The following is a 20,378-nucleotide window of genomic DNA, read 5'->3' on the forward strand; positions in this document are numbered from 1 at the left end:
TGATTCCAATTCTTATATCTCCTCATATCTAGAAAAGCACTAAAATCCTTCATGGTGACGTCTGCTCCTCATGACTAGCAGTAACCTCCTGCAAAAAATCTGTGCTTGATTGCATGTACTCCCCCCCTTCACCGAAATCACATATATACTGACCTTCCCCGCTGCCTCTTTGGAGCAGTTTCTCAGAGCTATCTGAGATGCTGTCTCCCGGGCTATAGTCCTCATTTTGTCCCAAATAAAACTTAACTCACGATTCTCACGTTGCGCACGTTTTTTAAGTTGACAGACCCAATGCAGTCCTGAAAGTCCAAGGTGTGGGTGGTGACCTGCAGCACATTTAAGGGGTCCTCCGCTTGTTTAATCCTCACTGCCAACCTTTACTTTATGATAGTCCAGTAGTGGGCGACACTGAGACTACAGAGCAGCAAATATAATCTAAAAGAGACTGCTTTCCAAAAAAGGGCCTACGTTGCTCTTAACCTTAATAGAAAACAGCAACAACAAAAGAGTTGCTTTTGGATTAATCTGGTCAACACTGATCCTTTGACCATCCCTTCTAGCTCTGGTCCTCCAGGCGGGGGATTGGATGAATTACTGCATGTCCTACCCAGTTCTGAGAGATCACAGTAAAGTCCAGAAATAAATCCCAACTGGCCATCCCCATCCTAGAAAGTAAGCCAATGATACTTTCAACTGAGTTCTACACAATTGCTAACTGCTAACGTACAAACTCCTTAAAAAGAAAAACAACTAATAACAACAATAACTAGGCAACAACATTTTTAAACATGTTAATTAATTTTCAAAATAACATTGCTAAAATATAGTAAATAAATTACACTGTTTTGGGCTTCCTTAAATATATGCATTCTCAACGGGGGTGATATAGTTCCCAAGGGGGACAACACTGGTTCTTGAATGTGAGAAATTATTACTCTTTTATATAGAAACTATAGGTATATATACAGTACATAAACAGAAATACAGTATATCTTTGGTATTGAAATTTCAAGAAGGGATAATTAGAAAAAAAAAGCCTAAAAAGGCTCCTTATGGGGGCAATTAGCAAAAAAAGGGTTGAGAAACACTGCTGTTAAACAGAGAATAAGGAAAGCGATCTTTTCTGTACAACTCAAAGTCATCCATACAAACATCTCTCCTTATATTCTGTGATGGCCGTCAAGGTTGGTGGGCAGACTTGTTCCTTCTTACACAGCCCTGACTCTGACCCCAAGCACAGTGCCTGGGTGGGCATTTTTCTCCCTTGCTTTTCTAGGTTATTCAATCATTCTCAGTGGCCTGTCTTCTAGCAACAGCCTGTTAAATCCAGGCTCTTAATTTTACAGGCAATACTTAAGTCCATTCTGGTCTGAAAGCTATACCACGCTGCCCTGTTGAACTGCTTGAATGGCTGAACAAGTTGTCTGCTGCCTGTTCATGTATTTTCACGCAGTTCTGGGTTTGTATCTGTGTTTTTGGTGATTGTGGTCACCAAGAAAACCTTGTATCACAAACCACTGGAATGTGCAGAATGACTTACGGTGCAAAGGGTTTCGAAGGTCTTTTCAGAGACAAAGGACCCATCCAGGCCAAAGAGAAAGATGGATGCATAGGAAAGCATTCCTCCGAGGATGATAAGGTTGTTCATATACGGACTTGACATCTTTATCAGCCTGACAAAAGAAAGAGATACTATAGTTAGCAGAACTGTTAATTTAGCTACTCCTGCAGCAAGTATTTTCTGAATGTGTATCTTGTCACCAAGGCTAGAGAGGGAGAGAAGAATGGAAACCCTGGTTTCCTTCACTGCCCCCTCCCCCAAGACTGTGCTTCCTCTGATGGGCTGTTTCCCTCTCACTATAGGACCGTGATGCTATCGATTTCTAGTTGTTGATTTTCCTGTCTTCTCAGTCAAGTTCACCTATCACTTCTCTGGGGACAGCCTGTATTGCCGGCTTCTTCAACCATTAATTTTTAGTTTACACAAAGATGTTAAGTCAACAGGTTTTTTTTGGCTGGGCCTGGGAAGACAGCCAAATCTAGAGAATTCTAATCTATGTTCAGCAACCTTCCACAGTGATGGACTGTCCTGAGCACAAAGAGGGCCACACGCATGGTACCTCCCGGTACCAGGTGATGGAGGTGGACAATGGAGTCCCCACCCCCATCCTCCCCCTGTCTTCACCAGGCTGTGTTAAACCATCAGCCAGCTGGAATTTACTCTCAGATGTGTCTGGCTCCCCCAGCACAATCTGTTCAGAATGTCTTGGGTTTTCAGGTGCCCCCATGGTCCAGGTGTTCTTTTGCAGATTGTAATTATGGTCAGTTGTTCCCTGAGCATTTTCTTTTGCATTCTGCAGTTCTATTAATCCTTTCACATTTAAAAATTCAGTGTCAAAGTAGTAGAGTGATAAAAAGCCGGCTGTAAATTGTGGACCCCTCATGGGCTTTTGAATTGAAAGCCCTGCGTCCAGCAAGCACCCCTGTGACCTCATGAGGTGCACCCTTGGCAAGTCAATTAGCCGAGTTTCCTCACCTATAAAAGCACATATACCACTGCCTAGGACACATGTGAAGCTGAGAGGGGACTGGGTCCCTGAAGGTCCTTTTGTAAACCATGAACCGCTAAGGCCCCTTCATTCTTATTACCATAGGAAGCAAGGAGGGGAGAGGCCAGAAGTGAGGCAGGCTTCCTGGATGTGGTAGACCTTAAAGGATGAGTAGCATTAAGGAAGATAGAAGAGAGGGGGATTTGAAACCACAGTGACATTTATTTCCTATCTCTTTGTAGATTTTTTAATCTGAAAAGCCAGTCAAAAAATTCACACAGGGACTTCCCTGGTGGCACAGTGGTTAAGAATCCACCCGCCAATGCAGGGGACAAGTGTTCGAGCCCTGGTCCGGGGATATCCCATGTGCCTTGGAGCAACTAGGCCCGTGCGCCACAGCTGCTGAGCCTGTGCTCTGAAGCCCGCGAGCCACAACTACTGAGCCTGCGTCTGCAGCTACTGAGGCCCACGTGCTTGGAGCCTGTGCTCCGCAACAAAGGGAGGCCACAGCAGTGAGAAGTCCACGCACTGCAGCAAGGAGCGGCCCCCGCTCACTGCAACTAGAGAAAGCCCGTGCACAGCAACGAAGACCCAACACAGACAAAAATAAATAAATACATAAATAAATAAATTTATTGGAAAAAAAAATTCACACAGAAGCCAGCCTATTGGAAAGAGTAATGGTAATTCCCCCCCAGGAGGCCAAGAGGGGGTAGTTAGGAATTAAAGGAGTATAGTCTTAACGACAGGGACAACTTGCTGTTATGACAAAAACTACTGCAGCTTGCAGGAAGGGAATCTAACATTAAGAGGTGACCACATGCCCAGAGCCTTGTGTCGAGTTCTAACATGCATGGTCATCATTTAAGGCTTGTACGGAGTAGATCAGAGTTGCTTCAATTTTTTTTGGAGGCAATATTTGTGCTATCGGTGATAAATAAAACAACAGGTTTTTCAGCAAACAGGTTTGACCTAAGCAGCTGCTACCAAAACCAAAAAGAAAACAAACCCCCAACGACAACAAAAGCTCTAGAGCCGCCAAGTTCCTCCTTGGCAAGCAGGGAGAGAAGGAAAACCTCTTCTCTTGGGATTGCGCTCGTCCCTGCAGCCCAGGAGGTCGCCCTGTGTGCCTTCTGGGCACTGACAGCAGAGCCGCGCCGCCTCTGGGGGGCACCGAGGCTGTCCCCCCCCCCCCCCCCCCCCCGCCAAGGCCCGCCCTCTGAGCCCTGCTCAGCCACTCCCACAACAAAGCAGGGAGCAGGGGTCAGGGATTTCTACGGAAACCAAAGAAGCTGGCTGTACTCAGCAAACACCACCGCCTGGGGCGGTGGCCCGTACTACCCATGGCTGGCCAGAATAACTCGGAAAGCGAGTTGGTCTCCTCCGGAGAGGGAAGGGCACGCGTGGGGGAAAAGGGATCAAGGCCAGAAACCCAGGGGATAGGCTCTGCTACACGCAGCAGCGCGGCCTCGGACGGGGCTCTCCAGCCCTCCGACATCGAGCCAGCGCTCTCATGTGCAATCGTGGTCGTTATTCGAGGGTCAACCGAGATGATGAAGGAGGCACTTCCTGGGCTGTGATATGCTGTATGGATGGGAAGTGCCCTTACTGAACTCAGTGATCTCCCTCTGGCAGTGCTTCCTGAAGATGCTGGTGGGTGGGGCAAAGACGTTCGGGGAATTCTGCTTCTATATTTCTCCTCCTGGACCACCACACAGTGCACATGCATGGCCAAAATTCCAAGAAGACCTGTGGACTTGGACCCTTCAATTTTGTTTAAGCCAGACTTCCTGTGCAAGCAGCGCTCCTGCCTCTGTGTGCGCGCGCTCGCGCACACACACACTCACATGAAACATCTAATGACATCCCAGTGACTAAGCGGCACACTTTGGAAAACTGCCCTAGTAACTTCTTCTGTGCCCCTGGAGAACGTGTTATGTGATGCTCCTACACTTTGTCTATGAGGCTTGTCTACCCAGAAAGCACTATCCAAAAGGAGGGCATGAGTGACTTACTTCTGATTCCGATTCTTGATGTTGAAGAAGAGAAAAGCACTGGCCATGATCATTCCCAGGATGGTAAGGGCGGAGAGGATGCTGTAGAGAGGTAGGGAGATCTTACGAAGCTGTTCCAGGACGATGGTCTTGTCTTTTGGTGGTTCGGATCCTAGAAGATCAAGGAAAAGGCATCAGCTGAGCTCAGCGCACAGTCAGTCCCCAAGAACATCCTTGCCTGGATGCCCTTGACACCCGCCACCTGTGCACAAACTGTGCAGGACACGTCACTGGGTGAGCGGGCTCCAGCGGTTGGCCAGTAGGGAGCCTAAGCCAGGACTTATTTCCTTCTCTAAACAGAATCAATAAGGGATTTGTGATGCATTTAATCACCATTAGAAGACTAGAATTTGGTCTAATTACCATGTTGAAAACCCATCGCCATTTATTCCCCAAAGGTACCAGTGGCTTAGAAGGCGCAGGGCTGGGTGCTGTGAGTAGGTACCATTGGTTGTCTTTGGGGTGAGGAACTTGGCTTGGGCTCTCAAGGACTCTGCTCCAACACATGATAATGGCCACCCCTCAACAGGGTGGAAACCTTGCCTGTCAATTCTGTGGAGACATATATGTGCTCTGGCTGCGGATTTTCTGCCTCAAGGTCATTATGCTATAAAAGCTCTTTCTGGTTTTCCATATTCATAAGACTTACTGTGGGAGGCAGAAGCTACTGGCATGCCTTCCCCTCCCTGCTGTGCCAGGGCTGGACAGAAACTGTGGGATTCCATCCCGCTGTGTGACTGTAGAGATGTCTCTGCTCATTCTTCAAGGGCACCTGGGGGAGACCTGAGGGCCTCAGAGCAAACTCATCTTTATGGATGGTGGCAAAATTGTCCTGATTTACCAGGTACAGGCTGGTTTGGGAGGAAAGATGCAGGGACACCCTTTTCCTCACCTGCCCACCTCTTGTTTCTTGCAGATCCCTTTTTTCTCAGCTGCTATTTCAGGTCAGGTTTCTGCTGTGGAACTGTGACACTTGGAAGCTTTTCCCTCCAGTGTGGAATCGGTCAGATGTTCAAGAGTGGCCAAACCTGGGAGACCCACCAGGGGTCACAATGACCCCACCACAGCTGTGCCACGGGTGCCAACCTAGGTTATGCCTCCATTCCCAGGAGACAGGCAGAGGATGGACAGATGTGGTGGCAGGGATTGAGAACTCCCCTGCACATCTGTTTAAAAAACTCTGCTAGCAAGTTCAAATGTGTTTGGAAACAATCAGTGGATAAAAAGAGTCTGAATCATCTAAGCAGTAGAGGGAACTGTCAGGTTCAAAAACAGCTAGAAACCTGCTGGCTTGGTTAATGTAAAGCATTAAGCACTTACATGCAAAGTAACACTTATAAGAGTGGCCTCAAGGGCCGCAAGTCAGGGCAAAAGCAGACTCAAGGTGATACAGGTAACACCATCTCTTGCTTCCAGAAATAAAAGCTCAACACCTGGAAATTTTTCCTCCCACTCCCTGTCCTCCTCCCCCCTCCCCCCACATAGCCTGGGCTGCATTAGGCACCTTCTGGATCCCCAACACAAGAGCTGTGAGTGCCCATGAGTTCTTGGTGGAAATAAGCTCCTCTTTGGGCACTAAGCAAGGGGGCTAGATTTGGATCAAAGGTTATGTGACTACTATAACCACTAGTTTGTGTAGAAACAACTTCAGAAAATCAACATCTCTTTTTCCACCTTGTCTTCCCCCAAAATGGCACCTTCTCACCGTGCATCTTAGCTAAGTCATTATGGAAGCCAAATGGTAACAGCTTATCAGAAGTGTTAGTAACAGCAGCAGCCCTGTTTCTTGCTCCCCACCCAATCCATTCATTCATTCTTCATCCATTCATCACCATCCTTCCTTCATTCGTCCTCATTACTGATGGGCATCATCATTGATAATCACCTTCCAACTGTCAGGCCTGGTGTGGGGCACCAGTGATTCAAAGATAAGCAAGACACAGTTCCTGTCCTCAGGGAACTTACACACTAGCCATGTTTTTTTTTTTTTTTTTTTAAAAAAAGGCAGTAGCAAGCACATTTATTGAATGCTTACCATGAGCTGAGCACTTTAATAGAGATTTTCTCACTTGATCTAAGAGTCTCATGGGTAGAGAAGATTACTCCCATTTTACGGGGTGAGGGAACATTTTTTTAGGTGTTAAGTGGCTTTTATAGCTAGTAAGTAGCAAAGCTGGACAGATTTGAACCTAGATCTGCCTAGCCCTGAAGCCTGTGCCTTAATCACTATGCAAAGTGCCTCTAGCGATGGGGTCCAGGTGGTGTGCGAACATCAGGCCCAGGGAGGCATGAGCAGGAAACAGGCGGCCGAGTGCAGTTCCACCAGATGGGGTCAGGAAAGGCTACAGAATGGAGATGATGTGGGAGCTGAGTCTTGACAGGAAGATAAGTAGTTGGCTGTTTACTAGGAAGACATGGAAGAACGGGCATTCTGGGCGGACGGCCCAGCACAGGCGAAGGCATGGTGAAGTCTCGGCACATTTGCAGAAATGTCAGCAGTTTGGCTGGGGAGTCCTGAAAGAGCAGGCAGAGAAGTGGGGCGGGGTCCCCTCCTGGAGGTCTTAGAACCACCCCAGGGAGAGGCCCCTCGCTGTGAGCAATGGGGACTGTGTGGGCCTCTTCAGTGTGACATGACAACTGAGGGCAGAATGGACTTGAGGGGGTTAGACTGGTGATAGGTGGGTAAAACCCATGGGGGGCTGGTGCAGGGGTCTGGGTGAGAGTTGAACCCAGGCAGGGTGTGGACAGGAGAGCTGGGTTCTGCCCAGGTGTCCTGGCTCGGCTCTGGGTTCAGAGACTGGTTATCCACCCTCCGGGCGGTGCAGGGAAGCTCTGAGAAGCAGGAGGCAAGCCTGTAACAGCTGCTGCCTCAGTGTTATCCTGGCCTCGTGCTTCCTAACTATAACTAGCTATTTTCCTGGCTGCGTTTTTTTTTTATTTATGTTTTTCCTCTCAGTTCTGTTTTGTGTCTCTTATTTATTTTGTTTGAATTTTTCTTTCAATTTGTAAACCCAGAATTCTTATTCAGCAAACCCAGATCTCCTGCGTCCAGGAGCAAATAGCCCTATCTTGGGGATCAGACTCCCATGGTTAGAATTGGCTTTGCCTCTCACAGGCTGTGTGAATTTGGAGTTTTCTGATCCCTTTTCTCATCTGTACAACAGGGATGACAGGACTTATCCACCCACTTTCAGAATTTTTCTGTGGCTCCATGAGGTAATAATTGACTACGGGCTTGGTGACAGCTCCCTCAGGTGGGACTGTGAAGACCACACCTCCTCTTTGAGGCCACCTGGAGCTTACTGGAATCCCACAGATCCAAAATCTAACCAAATGGTTCATGGGAGAGCCTTCTTTGGTGGCCTTGGATTTAAGAAGGAACTCCAGGTGCAGAAAGCCAGCTGTCTGTTCTTTGCATTCCCAGTGGAATCAAAGTAACAGCATCTGGATGCTATGGGTATGGCAGCTTCCTCCACAGCCACCCCGTGATGAGGCTGTCCGTCTATCCATCCATCCACCCACCCACCCATCCACACATGCATCCATCCATCCACCCAGTTCCTCACTGACTCATATGCTCACCCTTTCATTCATTTATTCACCCACCCACTCATTCATTTACTTGATCAATCATGTATTATTTTTTCATCACATATCACTGAGCCCCCAACATGTGCCAGACCCTGGCTGGTGCCAGGAATTTAAACTCAAATAGGATCCAGTCAGGGAGCTCATGGTCCAATAACCTACTAATTTCAATGCAAAGTGACAGAGGCCATAAGAAAAGCAGAGACAAAAGACTGTGGAAGCAAAGAGAAGAGAGCCGTTAACTCAGTTGGGGGGCATCAGGGAAGGCTGAACAGAGCAGGTGTCATTTGATCTGGGTCTCGATGTTGAGGAGAAGTTCTCCAGCAGAAGAGAGGGAATGGTTTTCCAGGAAGAGCAGCAAGTGGAGAGGCCTTATTACCAGCCCATCCATGTCTTTTCTGAGGAGGTGACACAGCAAAATTTAGTTGGGCCACACATAAAAAGAATTACTTCTGGCCATTCAACAGTTTAAACACAGATGCTTTGGTGAGAGCCAGCACTCCATGCAAATTCCAGTGCCCCATCCCAGGGGCTGGAACCCAGCTCCCATGTGGTGATGGTATCCTGTCCTCAGTGAGCGAGTGCATGGATTGAGAGGAGAGGATGTTCCCTCTTCCCCACAGAGCTTATCCACAACCCTCAACAATATGCAGGACTGGGAGCACCTGAGCAGGCCCCCTCCTCTGAGAAGTCCACCTGCCTTACCTTGGAACTTAATGGTGTCGTTGATGATCTCCAGTGTGTCAGCCACAGCATTGTATTCTCCCACCTTCACCTCCCTGCTGTCTGCGGGGAGCAAGAGACAGTGGCGGGTTAGATCCAAGTCCTGTGTTTGTCTGGGTGCTCCTGTCCCAGCTCTTGCTCCCCCACAGGCTCTGGCTATATTCTTGCAGGCTTTTCCTTTCCCCAGTGCCTTTTCCAGGTAGAATCACAAAACCTCCACCTTGATCTGGGCTGGAACAAATACCCTCTCATGTCGTCTCATCAACTGGTCACCCATCCTTTGCTGTACATGTATAGATGGGGAGCCTACTCCCCCCCATAACTGGACTCTCTGCCTGTTACCAAGTCTTTCCGGGGTCATTAGCTGAATGGCCTCTCTGTAACTTTCCTCTGCCATCTGGTCTGCCCTCTAGGAGTGCATGGACCACTCTGCTCCCCCTGCCCCAGGAGAGCCCTAGAGCCTTGAAGACAAAAACACATCATCCCTCTGGCAGTAAGCCTCCCCCCCTTACTGAACATCATTTCTATTTCCCACCCCATCCAGGCCCTGGGGGTGGGCAGAGCAAAGACGCTACAAGAGACTGGGAAAGATGGGCCAGGACGCCAGGACAGAGTGGGCATCCTGGAAGCCAAGGAAAGGGACAATTTCACAAGGGAGCTGGCCAGCAATGCCACATGCCACCAAGACAGGGACAAGAAGCCCTTTGAACAGAGGATCCATTCAAGGCTTGTGAGGGAATACTGATGACAGATGAAGCTGAATCAGGGAAAGGTGGGGTTAGAGGCAAAGAGCCAAAGGCAAGGAGTAGAGAGTGGGGCTCCCAGGGTAGCGCAGTCTTGGACAAGGTGGCGACTGGGCAGGGAGGGGCCAAGGGGATTCACCTTCAGATGTCTTTTCTTGTTTAGTTCTCACAGTTGTGTGCAGTTAAGTGGTTTCAGTCCCACTTTACAGATGAGGAAACCAAGTCTCAGGCAGGTTGTGGCTTTGCCCAAAGCCCCACTGATACTAAGAGCAGAGTCCAGGTTCAAACCCAGGACTGTTCCCACAGCCGTGCTCTTCCCTGACATGCGGCTGCCTTAATGGGATCCCTGAGAGGTGACAGTTCTGGGCTGAGTTCCACAGGCCACCTGTGCCTCCTGAGTGTAATAACTACAGAGAGGAGTGCCCACCTGCCCACCGGCGGGGCAGGCAGGTACCCAGAGCTGCAGACCCTGGTTCTCAAAATGCCCAGGGGTTATAAAGCGACACAGCAGCAGGAATTCCAAGCACGTGGCCAGAGGAGCTGCCTGCTGGGCCTCTGGCTCTAAGTGAATGTCTCTGCAGAGACGCAGGTGCGCTGCTGGTTCCTTATAAGGATTCAGGAAACGGAACAGGGAATCCTATAGGCCACACTTCTGCCTGCGTTCCTTTAACTGTGGGGTGGAAAACAGGGCTGTAAAAGTCACTTCCTTCTCCCTGCAAAGGTCTCCCTGCCATTTGGGAGGCCTCATGCTGTGTAGGCGGCTGTCACTTGCAGGGGTCACCCAGCTCCTAAATGTCACACCAGCAGACTCTGCTGGGACTCCAGCATCCCTGCTCTGGCCTTTTGAAGCCTCAGCCGTAATCAGCTCCTACTGCTCAGCGGAGGAGGCCCTGATTTATTTATTTGGTGTGGGGAGGCAGCACAGGAAATATGCAGGCTGCCTGGAATAAATCATCAGGAGCCAGGCGGTGGTGCGGCTGGCAACTCACCACGCCCCCAGCCGCGCAGCCTGACCCTCTGACTCATACACCTGCTGTACCATCCATCCCATGGCACTGCCTCCTGCAATGACCATAACTGCCGTAATCTCTCCCCGGGGGGCAGTGCTTGGAGGCTGGGTGGGGTGGGGGGCTTCACACATTCCTGCATTCAGGGTTCCATAGCAAACCTTGAATCAGGCATAATTCACCCCAGTTTACAGGTGAGGGAGGAGCTTCATGTCAGCTAAGTGAACGCTCAGAGCCAAGTGCTGGGCAGCGACCAAGCGGGTGCCTGAACTTGACTCCCCTAGTTCTAAATTCAGAGCATTTTCCCCACCCATACTGAACAGGGCTGCTGGTCATTCAGCCCATACTTACTGAGAGCCTACTGCATGCCAGGCCCAGGTATTTCATAATAAAGAATCCCTCAAAAGCAGCAGCGTAGGTGGAGGAAGCTTAGCTTATGTCCTCATCCTTGACCAAGCTGACCTTGGACATCTGGGCGATGAAGGATGTTTATACTAAATCCCTTAGTTTAATCACTTCATTCATTCATTCAATAAACACTGGGTGCCTGTTATGTTCTAGGCTCTGTGCTGAAGGCTGGAGTTACAAAGATTAAAAAATAATTCATATCTCTGACCTTGTAGTTTAGTGACTGCAGCATCACCCAGCCCTACCGGGTGGGTAAAATTATTTCCATATGCCAGTAATATTTCCCTTCTAGCCTGTGACCTGTGAGTGGATGGCTGTAACGGTAAAATTTCAACTTTCAGAGTGCCTATGAGGACTAAAGAGGAGACTATAGGCAGTTTCTGGCTTGGGGCCTCACAGGAAGTGTTCAATAAATTGTAGTTATTTGAGTCATGACAAAAGTAACTGTGAGATATTTGTGAGGTCCCCAAACACTCCCTGTGTTTTCTTACTACCACTGTTCCCCACAATGGTCCCTCTGCTTGGAAGGTAGCTTTCCCCTTCCTCTACCAAACCAACATGTCCAAACCCTATCCACCTCTTCCAGGAAGGTGTCCCTGAGTACTGTTCCTCCCCAGTTGCTGTGGGCTCAAGGCATGGGTGATGTGTGAGAAGCTGTGTTGCAGCCATGCCCTAGGTGTGCCCAAGCCTTATGATTCCTGCCAGCCGGTCAGTTCTTGAGTGGAACCTGAAGTCTCGTTTCTGAGGTCCCAGGCAGCATAGGGTCGCATCCCCTGCACTTTGCCCAGGGCCCTTCCTGGCTCTGCAGGGGAAGGATGGTGTCCCCTGTGTTCTTTCTTTCACCCACGGCCCAGCCAGCTGGTGACCATGATAGGTGGGCACTTCCAACTTTTAACTCTTGGGTTCCTTGGTAACTCTGTTGTGCAAAGAACATCGACCACTTATTTGGATACAGACGTGAAGACTGCGGAACAGGGGATTTGTGGACAGACTAGAAAGAGGACTCATGGGGGCAGCAGAGAATAGAGCAGAGGGAGAGGGGCTGTGGCGTTGAGTCTGTCACTGGCCACCCTCCCTGCCCTGCTAGCCCTGCTGTAGGTTGCCACTGACTTAACGTGTGACCCTGGACAGATGATCCCCTTTCTCTGGACCTCAGTTTCTCCATCTACAAAGTGCACCGCAGGGGTTCGAATAGTTCTCAGTCCTGGCCAGGCACTAGAGTCACCTAGGGAATTTCTAGAAAATTCAGATGCCTGGGTCCCAACATGGATCCATTATATTAAAACCTCTGGGGGGTTGAGGAGTGAACCCTGGGTGGCCATATTTTTAAAAGTTCCCTAAGTTGACTAACGCATAACTAGAGTTGAAAACCACTGGATTAGACCAAGGACCCTGCAACGCTGACACTTTCTGTTCTCAGAGGCTCAAAATACTATAAAACAAAGAGCCCCTTTTCCTGCAGAATAATACTGGTTCCTTGCTGTGGTGCAAAAAAAAAGGATTCTCTTAAAAAAGTGCATTCTTTCTTTTTCTTTATTTCCAACTTTGGATTTGGATGATACATAAAGAAAATAAGTCCTATTGGTGAAAATTAGGCTGCCAAAAGAGTCCAGTCTGAAAATACTCCCTGGCTGTGGGCCTGAGAGCATCCTTGAGACGGGGCTGGGGAACTGCTTCAATCACAGAGCGGTCCTGCCTCCCTCCTGTATCACAACCCCTGGGTGGGAGAGCTGGGTGTAGGGTCACCAACCTCCTGCTGCAGCTGGTCCCCACATCCTGCTTCCTGGGCTCTACTCCCCTCACCCCCAAATGCTCATTCTTCCTCAACGGACTCTAGGTCTGCATTGAGGGAAGTATGCGTGTCTTTTACAGTTTAATGTTGTTGCAAACATAAAGAAATGTAAAACTCTGAGGTGTAAAACAAAAGACAACCTTGGCTCGATGAACATCAAAGATTCTATAAAATTACTCCATTCTAGGACTCCCTAACAAAATCCCAGACTCAGGGAAAGGAAAGAGCTCTGGCTGGAGGACAGGGCCCCTGGAACGGGTCTTGGTTTTGCCATCTCCTCAATAAGGAGCCCCAGGGAAGTGCCATCCTCTGCCTGGGTCTTGATAAAAGTGGGCTAGACGGGGAAATCTCTGTGCCCTCCAGCTCTCGTTCCATGATTCTGCAACTGCTTTGAAGGGTCTTCCTCACTCCAAGCTAAAGTCTGCTCTCCGAGACTTGCCCTCACAGTCCTAGCTCTGCCTGGGGGCCACACATCACAGCAACTCCTGATCCTGGCCGTGCTTCAGAGATGGCAACACTGTGATTTTGATTTCGGGCCTTGATTCTGCTTTACTCCAGGCTGGCCAGCCATTCCCCAGGAAGTGATTTTTCACTCCCCTCACCCACCCTGCCCCTGTGGACAGGCCCTAGATGGTCACTCTCCTCCCACTGGGTGGAAACAGGTCTGAGCAGCACCTCTCAGCATCACCAAGCAGAGAGCGACTGTGCTCCCTTGGCCTGGATTCTCCCTCACACTCGTCTCTATCCACAAACAGTACACCACTGTCGCATTTTCAGTAAGTTAACTTCACTGACCTTTGTTTTGAGATTTTTAACAGACTAGGTGGACACTGGCCAAATGCCCCAGGAGTACAATAATCCTGCCAAGGGCGGATCTGTCCAGTGACTTATAGGCAAACTGGTTCAGGGCAAAAGCTGAATACCCAAGGGGACAAAGAACACATACAGATACAATAGGCTATTTGCACCTAGAACACCTTTTCTCTCTTCCTCTTGGGTAACTCTCATTGGTTCTTTAGAATTCATCTTGGATGCCACCTCTCCCAGGTAGCCTTCCTAGAATCTGCCAGGTGGAGCCGAGCACCTCTCCTCTGAATGACATTTCACACTCAGTTGGGGTCCTGCGTCTGCTCCCCACTGAACTAGGGGGTTCCCTGACGGGAGGGGCTGTGTCTTACCCATCTCAGTACCCCCTGTGCCCAGCTAGGACCTGGCGGGCAGGTGCCAGGAAATGACCGTTGTGAAACTTCAAAAGCCCAAACCATAGGATCAAAAAAAGAAAGAAAGAAAAAATAGCACATCAAAATTAAGAACTTCCGTTCACCAGGGACTTTAAGTTTAGAGACAAGTAACCGAATGGGAGAAGATGTTTGCAAAGCCTAAAGCCAAAAAGGGACTGAAACCTAGATTACGTAAGGAACTCTTACAAATCACCAAGAAAAAGACAATACACTCAAAATTAAAGTGGTCAAAGGATCAAAACTGACAATTAACAAATGGCGGACAAGCACAGGAAGAAATGTCCAAACTCATCAGTAACCAGAGAAATGACATTCAAAACCACAGTATAATATTAATTTGTATCTTTAGATTGGCAAAAAATGAGAGAGCTGGCAAACACCAACTGTGGGTGAGAGGTAGGGACACAGGACTCCTCATGCTGGTGGGAGTGGAGATGGGTACGGCCATTCCCAAGAGCCATCTGGCAAATTTTAGGCATGTTGGGTGTTGACACACCTTCCGACCCAACAATTCAGCTCATGGGGATTTGTCCTAAAGAAATACCCAGCTGGGTTCATAAGGGGACATGTACAAGGACACTTATTATGTTTGGAGACAGGGAGTTGAAGGTGACCTGAGTGGCTGTCACTGGGAGAATGGAGGCATACATCCCCTGGAATGAGCAGGGAGAGCCACAGCCTAGATGTAGACACAGCAACATGGAGGTATCTTAAAAACAAAGTGCTGGCATGCAGGAGCCAGGAAATGACCGTTGTGAAACTTCAAAAGCCCAAACTTTTGCTTGGAAAAAAAAGCAGAAAAAGTATGTAATCCAGTTATGTCGATGCAAATTCAAAATATGCACACAAAACAGCAACACACATTTTGCAAGGACACATACAAACAGAATATCTGCATTAAACACTTAGAATGTTTGCCTTTCTTGGGGAGAGGCAGGAGTGGCATATGAGGGAAATAAAGGTGCAAACAAACAAGAGGGGCTTTCATGGACCAGTGATAACAACGTTCCATGAAATGAGGAGTGTGAAGTGTGTCCTGAGGAAGTAAGATAGCACTTTGCTCAAGAAATTCTGGAGGGGGTAAATCTGGTATCATTGTGAAGAGTGCCCAGGAGAGGAGCAGGAAGCCAACAGCTGTCACAGCTCTTCTCTGTGCTAGTCACTGAGCTAGGCTCATTCATAGCCTCAGGTCACTGGAGTCTCACCATCACTCTCAAGCAAGGAAAACAATCACCTTTTATTTCACTATTTATTTTATTTTTAATTTTTTGGCCACACTGCGCGGCATGTGGGATCTTAGTACCCCGACCAGGGATCGAACCCGCGTCCCCTGCATTGGAAGTGCAGAGTCTTAACCACTGGACCGCCAGGGAAGTCCCATTTCACTATTTTAAAATAAGTGCTGAGGGACTTCCCTGGCAGTCCAGTGGTTAGGACTCCGCACTTCCAATGCAGGGGGTAGGAGTTCCCTCCCTGGTTGGGGAACTAAGATCCCACATGTTGCGTGGCATGGCCAAAATAAATAAATAAATAAATAAAATAAGCTAATGTAAAGTGTCTTTAAACTTACTTTCAAAAAAATAAAAATAAAATTAAAAAGTGCTGAAATGATGTCTCAGAGAGATTAAGCCACAGTGCCTGGCTAGCAATGATTAGGCATGGCTGCTTTGAAGCTCAAATACTTTCCACATGAGAGGAGGTGAGTTCCCATCACTGGAGGCATTCAAGTAGAGGCAATGCTGTAAAGGAAAGTCAGGGTTGCCTTCAACATGGAGAATCTGTGGCTCAATGAAAGACAAGGTCTGCTAAATAATTCTGTCTTCCAAGCCATCTTCCTTGAGCTCCCTGAAAGGTAAGCCCTGGATCATGGGGGCCGGGAGGTATCAAGGTCAGGGTCAGACTTCCAGCCTGAAAGAGCCCATATTCACGTGTGCCCTTCCATTCCTGCTGACCCACAACACTTCTGGTGTAACTTGCAGTTTAGTGGACTATGTCTCCACTCTTAACATCAAGTCGAGGGGCAGTCCAAAAAACTGGCCTTTCCAGGCCCATGGCTTAGTGAAGAGAGCTGTAATATATGCCTTAACAGAAGGAAAAGGATATTAAAAATCAGCCTTAAGAGTCTCAAACTAGAGTCAAACTAGCTCCAAAAATTTTCTAGTAGGTTCTGGGAAATTATCTTCCTGCTTTTATAGGCACTGGCACTTGGCCAGAGAGATTATGAAGCCCCTACAGGGAGTGGCGGGGGCAGAGGCTTATTCAACTTGGCTTCCCCAGAGGACTTGGTAAGGCGCCTGGCAGATGCTCAGGAAATGTGCACTGCATAGAACCGTATCTGTTACCCCGAAGACCAAACGGTAATTAATGTGTGCAAATGGGGAGGACAAACCTACACTTCACTAGGTACCTTCTGAATGACAATTACGTTGTTAGGGCGGTGGAAGACCCCATCCCTTCGAATCAGGTGGCGAAGTATAAAATTCCAAAGTCTGAGTCCTTTATGCTGCACAGAAGCCGTCCAGATTCAAGCAGATCATCTCACCGCGATTCTTACAAACAGGCCTAATGAAGGCAGCGGTGGTGAGTTAGAGCGGCAGATGCTGAGATTTCCCCAGGAACAGCATAAACAAGGCTCTAATCATGGCTTCACTCAACTTCCCTTCCTGCTGCAAATTCTGAGCCATGTTTAGACTTCGTTAGTAACATGGATTCTTTTTTCTCTCAAGGGGAAAAAAAAAGCCAATTCCCTAGTATTCATCCTCATCTACACGTGGTTTGATGCAAGTCAGTGATGGCATGGGGGAGGGGTGCTGAACTTGGAGTTAGAAGGGGGTTAGGTCCACTGCACCCAAGGTGTGTGTCCGAGGGGATGCTAATACCTACCTTACCTACTGCCACGGGTGGGTCCCTCAGAATGGTGCCCGAGCCAAGAGTAAGAATGCATGTAATTTATTTGGGAGGTGATCCTCGAACACATTGATAGGGGTGTGGGGAGGTGAGACAGCGAAGGCAAGGGAGCCAGGGCAAGGTGCATTAATGAGCAGGTTTCTGAGAGGCCAAGTGAGGCTCAATCTCATGGGGACCTCTGGAGACAGAGCAGAACATACCTTGGAGTTCTTGGGAGTTTCCACCCAAGTGGGAAGGACACTGGGGGATTTATCCTCCACTTCTCATTCATCCCTGGCTCAGGGCTGCCCTGGAAGCATTAAGTCCCTGAATATCTGTCCTGTTCCTTGCACAGGGTGAGAGGTGTAGGTGCTCTTAATAAGATGCTTGTTTGGAACCATGGATGCTCAGGGACTACAGGTGGGACGCTGATGGCATCTGCCACACCTACCCCCTAGCACTGGGGGCTCTGGGAAGCCTTGAAAACAGAGTAGACGGAGGGAAGCTGGGAGTGAGGAAGGTCATGTTTAGGGCTCTGAAACTCTCTCTGGATACAAAATGCCTCAGCCTCAAGAGGGACCATGGGGCTAGCCCTGACACATTATTTTAGAGTAGTTCTGTCTATCCAGCATTCCTAAGATTGCAAAAAAGGTCATTTCTCCAGCCTGGAACAACAATGGCCACCATTGTGAAGTAGCTTTAGTTCACATTTCTGTTGTCAAGACTAACTGCTGTTTGTCAGACATTCTGCCTTGACTCAAGCCACTGGAAACCAGGAGTAAATGAGCATGCTCTCAAATTTCCACAAGCCGGATCACTCACCAATTCAGTAAACATTTACCAAGAGCCAGCCAGGAACCAGGTAGCATGCTAGTAATGTGACTAGCTTCCTAGCACCCAGAGTTTATAGAGCAAAATGTCATTTGGCCCAGCCCCAGGGGACAGGCAGGGTTGGCATTAGTGTCATCCCATTTTCCAGAGGAGGAAATTGAGGCTTAGGGAGATAAAGTGACTTGCCCAGGGTCACACTGCTGGTAAACTTCAGAGCAAGGGCTTGAATCCAGGTCTTTTGCCTCCAAATTAATTTAATAAACTTGTACCAGGGGTCTACTGAGTGCCAGGCTCTTGTGATACCAATCCTACAACTCTGGAATCAAAAAGTAGAACAAGGGGCTTCCCTGGTGGTGCAGTGGTTAAGAATTCGCCTGCCAATGCAGGGGACACGGGTTTGAGCCCTGGTCCGGGAAGATCCCACATGCTGCGGAGCAACTAAACGCGCGCGCCACAACTACTGAGCCTGCGCTCTACAGCCCGTGAGCCACGACTACTGAGCCCACATGTCTAGAGTCTGTGCTCCGCAGCAAGAGAAGCCACAACAATGAGAAGCCCATGCACCGCAACGAAGAGTAGCCCCCGCTCGCCGCAACTAGAGAAAGCCCTTGCGCAGCAATGAAGACCCAAAGCAGCCAAAAAAATAAAAAAGTAGAACAGGGCCATGGATTCCTGGCTCCCCTTTTAGTCTTCGCCAAACGGCCTCCCATTTCCAACTAATTTGTGTTTTAGTTTTACAAAGAAGGTAACAGAGCCTCCTACAAAATGCTTCCTCTACTATAGATAAAAGGGTTTAGAAGGCACCAGGACCTTTACAAACAAGAAGCCAAAAAAGCATCTTTCGTGGTCTCCAGAGGGATGGTGGGATGGGCCAACTTCCAAGATGCTGCCAGCGAGCGCTGAGACAGCCTGGGTGTAAGTCCAGGAGAGACCCTGCAAAGGGAGCCCCACTGCTAGGGCTGGCTGTTTGTGAGTCAGCTCTGCTCTTCCACCGTCCCCTCTTAGAAGAGGGCAGAGGGTGAGGGGGAGAGAGAGGGCTTGAAGGGCACAGCAGAAAACAGCATGGTGACCCCATTTAGAAGCCTTTTTCGAAGTCAATGGCATGAGGCAATTTAGGCTCTAGTAACCCCAAGGCGGGGGGCAGGCCCATCCTCTGGGCAAATTCCGGGAAGGTCCCAGGAGACAGAAGACCAGCCTCTCTTGGAGGTGAACCATGAGCCCAGAGAAGGAAAGGAATGAACCTGCTGTCCCACAGCAAGTACCTTTCCGTGTCTGAGCCTCAGTTTCCCCTCTGAAATAAGAGATGACAACCAGGAGCCCTTCCAGCCTGGACAGCCACTCAATAAAGCAATGCCCCTCCATCTTGGCAGCAAGGTACCTCTGAGACCCTCTAAATTTGGAAAACTAACTGTTGTGCTGATAAGAATATGCCCTCAGCACAGCATCCCTCTGCCAACAGGATCAATGTCTGTTTTAAAAACATGTAAACAGGAGTATCTGCAAGGCCCGGCTCTGACAGTCAATAAACGCTGGACACAGAAGTGGCAAAGGGAGGACACTCAGGCACAGGTGTACATGTGAACACGCAAAGGCTGGCACTTGGGGAAAGTCGAGGTCTAGTCACTTCTCTGCCTCTAGCCAGCTGGGTGTCCCTGGGAGGAACACCTCTCTTCCCTGGGCCTCAGTTTCTCCACTTATACCATGAAGCAGCGGGATGAGATCATCTCTAAGGCCCTGCCCCATGTGACACCCTACATGTCATTAAGTGTTGGGAGCAGCTATAAGAGTAGGCAGACAAAAAGGCACCCGGGGGTTTCAACACACCAAGAAAATGTGGATTTGCCCCAGAAAAGTATCATAATTTTTGACTAAATGCTAATCATAATTGCTATTACTTGCTGAGCAAGAAATATATGCACGTTTCTCTGTGCTATCTCATCTAGTTCTTCCCACATACCGAGAAGGTAGGTAGGATCATATCCCTATTTTACAGATGAGGACATTGAGGCTCAGAGAGGTGAGTCACTTGCCTAATGTTCTACAGTGACTTGAGCTCAGGTGGTTTCAAACCCACCTCTGAACTACTGTTTGCTACACTGCTTTCCTTATAAATGCCTAAAACCAGTGACTGGAGTTGGTGTCTAATCCTAACATTCAGAAAAAAAAAAAAAAGCAATAAAATTGGCACGCATTTGTAGCTGTGATTGGCCCATCAATAATTTACAAAATATTCTCCCAGAATGATATAATTTGAGAGCTGGAAATGTGACAAGAGAATTTAGTTGCAATCACTCAAAAAAAAGTATCCTTGCCAAGATGCTTACTTTGTTCAGCCAATGAAGAAGTAAGCTTTAACAAATGGGAAAATAATTACGTTTGCCTAAAATTACATCTTTTGTGCACACCAGAGAGCTGACATGCATTTCAATTACCTGCCACAGGAAGACAAATGGGTAAATCTACAAGACTGCATTATGGAGCCATAGTACCGGAGAACACCTCTCCTGACTGATCTGCATCTGGTTGGGATTGTCTGAATGAATCTGAATAACTCGA

The 20,378-nt window shown here is 48.5% G+C and overlaps 1 protein-coding gene across 1 annotated transcript in view; it reads right to left on the bottom strand.

The window, feature by feature from the left end:
• Positions 1 to 20,378, bottom strand: part of GABBR2 (gamma-aminobutyric acid type B receptor subunit 2) — a 367,936-nt gene that overhangs the window by 79,692 nt on the left and 267,866 nt on the right. The window contains exons 9-11 of the mRNA XM_022600053.3: positions 8,897 to 8,977; positions 4,565 to 4,715; positions 1,541 to 1,673 (exon numbers count right to left, since the gene is read on the bottom strand). Of these exons, the coding sequence (XP_022455761.1) occupies positions 1,541 to 1,673; positions 4,565 to 4,715; positions 8,897 to 8,977 (365 nt within the window). The remainder of the gene's footprint in view (positions 1 to 1,540; positions 1,674 to 4,564; positions 4,716 to 8,896; positions 8,978 to 20,378) is intronic.

Source organism: Delphinapterus leucas, chromosome 6 (assembly GCF_059928025.1).
Source record: "Delphinapterus leucas isolate spDelLeu-1000000601 "Yukka" chromosome 6, BTC_Dleu_Yukka2, whole genome shotgun sequence".
Taxonomy (NCBI): Eukaryota; Metazoa; Chordata; class Mammalia; order Artiodactyla; family Monodontidae; genus Delphinapterus; species Delphinapterus leucas.